Below are 10,214 nucleotides of genomic sequence, written 5' to 3'. Positions count from 1 at the left end.
GGGGGGATGGTCACGCCGCAATCCCTTCTCCATTCTCCTCTCGGGATCTTGGGCATGCACGCACACGCGCCCGGCGTGAGTTTTAAGCCACCGGGTCCGGGACACGAACCGCGGTTGACTACGTGGGAGTCCAGTGACATAGCCATTACGCTAACTGCTGGTTCCCCCGAATAAATTGTTTTTATTGTAGTTTGGTTGGAAGCAGTAAATTTAAGTCTGATCACCTGTTCTTCATGTGAACTTGGTATTTTCTTAATCTCTTACCTTTTGTTTATTCATCTGTTTGGAGAGAAGGAAAAAATATCTAATTTAAAGATATATTTTGAGGATTAAATGAGAAGTTTATAAAGCATTTAGTATAGGAACCGGCCTGGACAAGCTCTTAGTCCCGGACCCAGTGGCTTAAACTCACGCTGGGCCCGTGTGCGTGCATGCCCAAGATCCCAAGAGGATCCCCATTCTGGAAGAGTAGGGATTGCGGCATGGCCATCCCTCCTGGGCGTGATTTCTCGCTTTCTAGCTCTCTGACTCTTGCTGTCTTTCTGGTGAGCACACGCGCCCTATAGCAAAAACCTCTCCCCAAAAACAGAATAAATAAAATTTAAATAAATCTTTTTTTAAAAGTTAATATTGTTTCCATCTAGGAACATGTTTTGCCTTTTCATTTATGCATTTTATAATTTTTATAGTTTTTCAAATATAAATTTAGTATGTTTCTTGGTAAGATTATTCTTAGAGTTTTGTTCGCTGATTTTGATTTTTGACTTTTGTTTATTTAATACGTTTTTGCCCTACTGCGTTATCTGGAAGGGAAAGCATTCCCTAGTAGTTCTGTATTCAGATCTTGTGACCTAAAATGATTACTTAAACTTTCTGAGTCTCAGTTCCTTCTCTTGGTAAGATGAGGACAATAGTAGTAGTATGTATGTCATGCCTAGAGTTATTTCTTTATTTTTTTAGATTTTTTGCCAAAGAGTACGTACGCGCGCTCGCCAGAGACAGAAAGCAAGAACTCACCCCTCCGGGGGCAGGCATGGGGAATGAGGGCCATGCCATTCCCCTCCATTCTCCTTTCAGGATCTCGGCCATGCGTGCACATGCGCCTGACATGAATTTTAAGCCGCCAGGTCCAGGACCCAAATCATAGTCACCTACATTGGAGACCAGCAATATAACCATTATGCCATCTGCTGGTCCCTCAGTTTCCTTTTGATGAAAAATCTTGGGCTTCTCCATACTCCAGGCTACTTCTCTAGGCCTTATCCTTACTGATCCACTTTGAGGTTTCCTTCTTTTGAGAAACCAGACACAAGGTCCCAAGGTGCATTAGGAATGCTAATGTGAGACCACCTCCAGCCTTGTTTTCATTCTACTTTTCAGGATACCCAGTTTGCAGACTTGCTCTGATCTCACTTCTGGAGGGAGGAGATATGCCTTTGAACTTGGAGACACAGGATGATCATCCTGCAGAGAGTACCACAGACAGCTCTAAAGGTTAGACCCAGGGTCTGACTGGGTGGAGGATTTGAAAAAGGGGATCTTGGTGTGACCAGACCCTGTCGAGGATGCTCATTTCTCTCTCTTACACACAAGTGCATGTGTGCTCTATCATGAATAATAATATAAAAAAATCTTTATTACAGAAGTACACAGGTTGTATTCTGTGAGGTAAGTTTCTTGTGCACTGGTTACCAACTTGTCAGGTGAGGTAGAGCACCCACCCACAAGTTACATGAAATAGTTTATTACAGAGAGGCAGCCAGGGACAACAGAGCCCAGAATTCATTGTGAGCCAGGTCCATAGTGCTCAAGAATGCTGCCCAGGACAGATGTAGTCTCTTCTGCACAAACTAAAGAGGGGAAAACTGGGTAGGTCCAAAGCCACCCAGAAAACTGTCCTGCATATGCTTATCTTTCATAGATAACGGATATTTACTTGCTTTATGCCCCTCCACTCTTCTGCTGTATTTAAAAGCCATTCAGTGCTAGCCCTGAGCAGGAGTTTCTGTCCTTTTCTTTTTTTTTTTTGGTCAATCTAAAATATACATATATATGTGTGTGTGTGTGTGTGTGTGTGTATATATATATATATGTATATTTTAGATAGACCAAAAAATATATATATGTATATACACATATATATAATTTTATATGTGATTATATGATTATCAAATATATGATTTTACATAAGACTGTATGTGTGTATATATATCAGTCAGATTCCATTATTATACATCTTTATAGCCGCAATCCCTTCTCCATTCTCCTCTTAGGATCTTGGGCATGCACACACACGTGCCTGGTGTGAGTTTTAAGCCACCAGGTCTGGGATGCGAACCACAGTCAACTACATGGGAGTCCAGCGACATAGCCATTACACCAACTGCTGGTCCCAAAGACAGTGTGATTTTTCAATATGCATGTAATACATGACAGTCAAATCAGGGATATTGTTGTATACATCATTTTCAACAGAACTTTACACTCTTTTCTGTTAAATGTTTCTTCTCTTTGCCCTTTCCACCCACTCTCTGCCATCTACTCCCCTCCCTTACAGTCCCTGTTATCCTATCCTCCCCACTATCATATCTTCAGATCTTCTTTTTTTTTCTTTTTAAAATTATTTAATTTTATTTATTTACTAGTTTATTTTAATTTGACCAGAGAGAGAGAGAGGCAGCCACCAGATCCAGAACTCAAACCACAGTTAACCATGTGGGAGTCCAGCATCGTTAACTACCACACCACCTACCAGTCTCCACATCTTCAGATCTTTCGATTCCTGCCATAGAGTGCAGACATTCCATATATATTAAGCCAGCTATTTGAGCTGCATTTTTTTTTCCTAAGAAGTATTCTATTTAACTTTATTTATTTTAATTTGACCAGAGAGGGACACAGTGAGAGAGAAAGGGAAAGTGAAAAAGCAAGCCACCAGGTCCAGGACTCGAACCACAGTCAACCATGTGGGAATCCAGCACCCTTTTAACCACCACACCACCTGCTGGCCCCTTGAGTTGCATTCTTGGTATAGTTTTTCAGACCCTCTGAGATAATAGCTCCATCTGCTGACATTAACTATAGAAAAGCCTGGAGATTTTCTCGAAGTTAACTTGCTTTCTTTGCCCTTAACAATAAGGAAGGTTGCGACCTTTGATCTTGTAATTCTGTTGCCCCCCAGGCCCCCCAAACCAATTTTCATGCCTTCTTCCCAAGTTTGTTGACTAGTTCCTTCAAAGGTTCCAGCCTGGTGGGGGAGGGAGCACTGACTGCAGCAAAGTCATGGAGTTGTTGTAGCTTGGGCTGGGCCCCGGGTGGGTTGGCAGGGAGCAGTGGGCAGCAACAGTGCAGCAGTGTAGGAGGGAGCAGTCTGTAGCTGCTCACATCTGAGAGTCAACCTTTGCTGAGCTCCAGCTCCCTTTTCTAAGTTACCCTGTGATGATAAATTTTTGTAAAAAAAAAAAAAAAATTGTCAGAGGGCATGTTCATTCACCAGAGATAGAGGGGAAAAGTGAGAAAGCACTCCGCATGGGGAATGTCCATGCCACTGTCTCTTCTCTGTTTCTCTCTCCTCTTGGGATTTTGAGCCTTCGTACATATATTGGGCATGTTTTTCAAACTGCTGGACCTGGGACTTGAACCATGGTCTGCCATGTGGGGTCCAGTACCTTAACCACCATGCCACCTGCTGACCCCAGAATTTGTGTTTTCTATTTCTTACGTCAGATGCTGAGACCAACATCCACAACAAGTTCACATCAACACAGGGAATTTCTGAAGAAAGAGACATGATGTCATGTGGGCTGGTGAAGAGTATTTCTCAGGAGTCTGACTTTTCCGAAACGTGTGAAGTGGAGAAGCTCCAGGAAGCTCCTACCATGGACAGTATCAAAGAATGGGATGAAAGAATACACTATGCAAGAAAACCCTTCAGGTGTGATGAGTGTGGGAAATGCTTTAGCTTTTTCTCCTTCTACATTAGACACCAGAGAGTCCACGCTGGGGAGAAACCCTATTCATGTGAAGAGTGTGGGGAAGCCTTTACTGTCAATTCTTCCTTACTTCGGCATCAGAGGATCCATGCTGAAGAGAACCTCTATCAGTGTGAAGCATGTGAGAGAGACTTTAACCATAATGCAGATTTGATTAGCCATCAAAGAATCCACAGTGAGGACAGACCCTATCTCTGCAAGGAGTGTGGAAATGGCTTTCCCACTTGCTCTGAGTTAGTTATACATCAGAGAATCCACACTGGGGAGAAACCCTATGAGTGTGATGAGTGTGGAAGAGCTTTTTCTGTGAAATCTACATTAAGTCGGCATCAGAGAATCCACAGTGGAGAGAAAACCTGTGAATATATGAAGTGTGGGAATCTGTAGGACTTCATACTAGTTATAGTGTTAGGAGTATGCCCACTCCAGAGAGTTGTTCTTTTGACCTACCAACATTTTTACCCCCTTTTCATGGTAATTCTCTACTTTTTTTGAGGAAACCACCACTATGCCTGCACTCAGCAGTTCATGTAGTTTAGGTGAGACTTTCCCACTGCAAGGATGGAACATTTGACCCATCTGCTATGTTCTTTCTGCTTAACCACAATGCTGGGTTCAGGTGAGCTATGTTCACCCAATCAGAATGGACCCTGAGACCAGGCAGATTTACATGGAAGTAACATCGTCTTACTCCGCCAGTCTTGAATGTTAGCTTTGATTCACATGAAGACTAAGAAGGTACCCAGCCCTACAGGTGACATTTTGAGAGAAAGCGAGAACTAAACCTGCTTCTCTATTTTTCAGTGACATGAATCAATAAGTTCCAATTTTTGTTTTGTTTACATAAGTAATTTTACTAATTAAATCTTTATGTATTTTATGAGAAGGAGAGATTAGATTTTTGACAGGGGTTTTCCATATTGTAACTCTCCTACGCCAGCCTCCCAGTTAGCTAGGCATGTACCACTGTGTCTGACCTATGTAGGTTGAGCCAAGAATTGACCTTAGCTTTATGTGTCCTCAGCCTCTCAATAGCAGCATGTTGGTAGTGCACTCTGCTGAGCCTGGCTTAAATAGTTTTGAGTTGAGTTTTGTCACTTGTAACAGCTTCTTTACTGATAAAGAGTCTCGTATATTTTAAAGCCTTCAGAGTCAACATGTGATTTGGCACCATTGAGCCCTTACTGTCGTTAAAATATATTGGTTTGAGAAAGCCTCCATACTCCTGGTTTGGCTTCCTTAAGTAAACTGCAACCTTACTTAGAAGGCTACTGCTTTGATTGGTTGCTAGGGTACAGCTAAGCAGAGCAGCTAGACATCCTGCCTTTTAAACTGTGTTAAGACAGACAAACTTTAAGATGTAATGAATCCAATTGTTCCTTTACCTCATTCCTTCACTTCCATTTTTGTATATCACTTGCCCATTCTGGAACATAAGTATCTCCTACCTCAAGGCTACCTGAAGTCCCCTTGGAAGCCATTCTGGGGTGCCCATTTGAGTTGTGTTTATTCTCGCACAATTAAACTCCACTAAATTGTCTATAAAGTTTTCCTTTTTAACACTATGAACAACCTTTCATATGTATAATGTGTTAGAGTGTCTCTAGTTGTAATTCTTTTTTGTTTTTATTAGATTTTTGCTATGGGGTGCATGTGCTTGCCAGAGAGAAAGACAGAGACAAAAAGTGAGAAGTCACTTGGTGTGGGTGGTGGTGGCCATGCTGCAATCCCTCCTCCATTCTCCTCTTAGATTTTAGGCGTTGCACGCACACACACCAGGCATGAATTTAAGCCACCGGGTCCAGGACTTGAATTCTGGTCAACTATGTGGGACTCTAGAAATGTAGCCATTATGTCATCTAGTTGTTATGCCATCTGCTGGTCCCTCTCGTAATTCTGATGGCTTGCACAGAAGCACATATTCTTAAGTACTGTGAAAGTGGAAAAGCCATTTAACCACTAGTTAAACCAGATATATATTCAGATATCTCAAATAGATGGAACTTACAAGCACTGTAATGAAAATCAGAAATTCTCTATAGAACTGTATTTTTATTGATAAATATCCTGTAGGGAAGATGAATGTATTAAATAGAAAAGGTTAACAAATTTTTTGGGGGGGGTGGTTTGCTATAGGGCATGTGCACTCCCCATAAAGACAAAGACAGCAAGAAATCACCCCCCACCCCCACCCCCCAGGATGGCCAAGCTGCAATCCCTTCTCCTCCATTCTCTCTGGATCTTGGGCACGCATACGCACACGTGCCCGGCATGAGTTTAAGCCACTGGGTCCGGGACTCCTCCATTCTCTCTGGATCTTGGCCATGCATACGCACACGTGCCCAGCATGAGTTTAAGCCACTGGGTCTGGGACTTGAATCACGGTTGACTACATGGGAGTCCAGCAACATAGCCGTTATGCCAAGTACTGGTCCCGTATTAATAAATTTTATTTTCTACTCTAATAGAAACGGGTGCTAAGTTTTTATCTTATTTTAGATCTTTTAGGGTGATACTTCTGGTGGTGTAGTGGTTAAGGTTCTGGACTCCCATAGTGGGACCTGCTAGGCTGAACACATTTTTGAGTGGGGAACGCTGTGGATTAGAAATAAATGCAACAACAAAGACTCACAAGTATGGAAAAGCAAGGAGGATCCAGTGGGCCCAACTTCTCTGATAAGAGAAGTTGCAACCAGGAACTGGCCTCAGGTGTATTCTTTTAAAGGGCACAATATGGGTGAAGAGGAAATGGAATGAGAAGCCAGTTGCTTTTGGATGTAAATCATCTGAAGATGTGAAAATGCTAGTACCACTAGCACCCTGTAATTTAATTTATCTGATCTTTTTGGGTCGAAATCAGATAAACAGATGTGGCTCCCTTTAGCCTGATACTGCCAGACAGTATCAGGTATTGGGTACCTATTGACAACAGGAAGCTAACCTACAACGGGCAAATTGCGTTTTTTTCTTTTCTTTCTTTTTTTTTTTTTGGAGAGATTTTCACTATAGGGTGCGTGCGCTTGCCAGACAGACAGAGACATAGAGACAGAAAGCGAGAAATCACCCCCCAGGGGGGATGGCCACGCTGCAGTCCCTTCTCCATTCTCCTCTCGAGATCTTGGGCACGCACGCACGCTCATGCGCCCGGCGTAAGTTTTAAGCCACCGGGTCTGGGATGTGAACCGTGGTCGACTATGTGGGAGTCCAGTGACATAGCCATTACGCTAACTGCTGGTTCCCGGATTTCGTTTTTTTTGGGAGAGGTTTTTGCTATCGGGCATGTGGGCTCACCAGAAAGAGACAGACATCCCCTGGGGGGATGGCCATGCAGTAATCCCTTCTCTTCCATTCTCCTTTATGGATCTTGTGCAAGCCCAGTGTGAGTTTAAGCTACTGGTTCCAAGACTCAAACTGGTGGACTACATGGGAGTCCACTGCTGATCCCCCAGATTGTGTTTTTTCATATGCAAATACTCATAGCATTGTTAATGAAGCTCATAGAATTGCTTTTCCTTTCTGCATGCATCTAAAGGTCACCACGTTTTCTCAGATTGTCCGCTCTCCACAGTTCCACATGGTCAACCGTGGTTCTAGCCCTGGACCCAGCAGCTTGAAAATCACACCGGGTATGTGTGCATGTGTGCCAAAAATCCAGAGAGGAGAATGGAGGGGAAGGAATTGAGGCATGGCCATACCCCTCCTTGAGGGTGGTTTCTCCCTCTCTTGTGTCTCTATCTGGCAAGCGCATGTGCCTGTTGGCAAAAAAACATATACACACACACACACACATACACATATTTACCTTTTTTGAGGTTGATTTTTGCTATAGGGTGAGTGTGTTCACCAGAGAGAGACAGATAGTGAGAAATCAGCCCTCCAGGGGCAATGTCCACACTGCAATTCCTTCTCCAGTCTCCTCAGAATCTTGGGCATGCACACACATGTGCCTGGCATGCGTTTTAAGCCGCCGGGTCTGGAACTTGAACCACCATTGACTGGGAATATTACGCCACCTCTGGTCCCCTTCAACTTTAAAGCCAGTAACTTGCGGCCAAGTCTTCACGTTCTCATTTTCGTTCTCTCTTTAAAGTCAGCTGATTAACAATCTTATTTTCATCTGCAACTTCATTTTCTTGTCACATAACCTAACATACCCACAGGCTCTAACGGTTACACATTCCTAGGGGAGAACCAGTTTGTATATAAGAAAAATAAGGAGTGATTGTAGTTGGTTATGAGCTTTCTTTTGAAGATGACGAATGCACTCTAAAATTGTTATACTTTTACAAGTCTGATACCCTAACAAATGTTGGATTTTACACCAATATTTTTTAAAGAGATTTTGCTATAGGGTGCATGCACTTGCTGGACAGACAAAAACAGCAAGAAATCATCCTCCAGTGGATGGCCACACAGCAATCCCTTCACTCTCAGGGTTTTGGGCATGTATGCACACAAACCCAGTGTGGGTTTTTTTTTTTTTTTTTTTTTTGGGGGGGGGGGGTAGTATAGGGTCCAAGCACTCTCCAGAAAGCCAAAGAGAGATAGAAGGCAAGAAATCACCCTCCAGGGGCATGGCCATGTCACAATCCCTTCTCCATTCTCTTCTTGGGATCTTGGGCACACATTCACACGCACCCGGCATGAGTTTAAGGCACTGGATCTGGGACTCAGACTGTGGTCGACTACATGGGAGTCTAGCAAAGTAGCCATTATGCCAACTGTTGGTCTCCCAGTGTGAGGGTTTTTGTTTTTTTTTTTTTTTGAGAGAGGTTTTTGCTATAGGACGTGTGCGCTTGCCACACAGCCAGCCAGACAGAGACAGAGAGACAGAAAGTGAGAAATCACCCCCCTCCCGGAGGTTGGCCACGCCACAATCCCTTCTCCATTCTCCTCTTGGGATCTTGGGCACGCATGTACATGCACCCAGCGTGAGTTTTAAGCCACCGGGTCTGGGACGCGAACCACAGTCGACTGTGGGAGTCCAGTGACAGCCATTACGCTAACTGCTGGTCCCCCAGTGTGAATTTTAAGGCAGTAGGTCAGGAACTCAAAACAAGGTTGACTACATGGAAGTTCGGTGACATAATAATGCCATTTACTAGTCCTGAGTTTTATACTTTAAATGGATGGATTGAGACCAGCAGGTGGCGTGGTGGTTAAGGTGCTGGACACTCCCACATGGCTGACCACGGTTTGAGTCCAGGACCTGGCAGCTTCCTTTGTCCCTTTTCCTCTCTCTGTGTGTGTGTGTGTGTGTGTGTGTGTGTGTGTCTGGGCAAATTGAAAAAATAGGGGGAAAATAATGATAATAATAAAGTTAAATAAAATAATTTTTTTAAAAAAATTTAAAAATAAATAAATAATAATTGAAAGAAAAATTGATAGATTGAATGGTATGTTTTATACATGTATACATATATGTATATATACATCTTTAGATTTTTCCCATAGGGTGTATATGCTCTGGAGAGAGAGAGGGGAAAGAGAAATTACTCCTCAGGGCAATGGCTATGCTGCGATCCCTTCTTCATTCTTCCTTCCGCATTTTGGACACAGATGCAACTGTGCCTAGAATGATTTTCAAGCAGAACCACAGAGTTGACCATGTGGGATCCAGTGCCTTAACCACCATGCCACATGCTGATCCTCTAATGCCAGAATTCGTAACCTTCCTGCCAGAACTAGCTTCTCTTCCTTAATTCCTGATCTCTGTTAATGGCCCCTTCACCTATCAGGTCATCTAAACTTACTAGGTTCAAGACCAAACTGCACAAGTGTGCTTTCTGTCTCTCTGTGTCTTTCCGGGGAGCACATGCGCCCTATAGCAAAAACCTCTCCAAAAAAAAAAAAAAAAAGTTATTTAGAAACAAACTGGGGGGAGGGGTGTACCAGCAGGTGGCAGTGGTTAAGGTGCTGGACCATACTGACCATGGCTCAGGTCACGGACCCGGTGGCTTGCTTTCTCACTTTCTCTCTTTCTGGTCAAATTAAAATAAATTGAATGAATAAAATTGAATAAAATAATTCTTTATAAAAAATTAAAAAAACTGGCGATGGCAGGTGGTGTGATCATTAAGGATGCTCGCTGGACTCTCACGTGGCTCACTGTGGTTTCAGCCCTGGACCTGGCGGCTGGCTTTCTCATTTTCTCTCTCTCTCTCTCTCTCTCTCCCTCCCTCTCCCTCTCTGGTCAAATTCAAATTAAAAAACAAACAAACA

General features: G+C 43.2%; 1 protein-coding gene across 1 annotated transcript in view; it reads left to right on the top strand.

Moving 5' to 3' along the window:
- The window catches only part of LOC102494235 (zinc finger protein 19), a gene marked incomplete at its 5' end in the record, with an annotated part of 11,013 nt that extends 5,496 nt beyond the window's left edge, over positions 1-5,517 (top strand). The window contains 2 exons of the mRNA XM_006152748.2: positions 1,381-1,494; positions 3,727-5,517. Of these exons, the coding sequence (XP_006152810.2) occupies positions 1,381-1,494; positions 3,727-4,379 (767 nt within the window). The remainder of the gene's footprint in view (positions 1-1,380; positions 1,495-3,726) is intronic.
- Positions 5,518-10,214: the final 4,697 nt, after the last annotated feature.

Source organism: Tupaia chinensis, unplaced genomic scaffold, assembly GCF_000334495.1.
Source record: "Tupaia chinensis unplaced genomic scaffold, TupChi_1.0 Scaffold000355_1, whole genome shotgun sequence".
NCBI lineage: Eukaryota > Metazoa > Chordata > Mammalia > Scandentia > Tupaiidae > Tupaia > Tupaia belangeri.
Note: the sequence above shows the minus strand (reverse complement) of the source record. Positions and strands in the feature narration are given on the sequence as shown.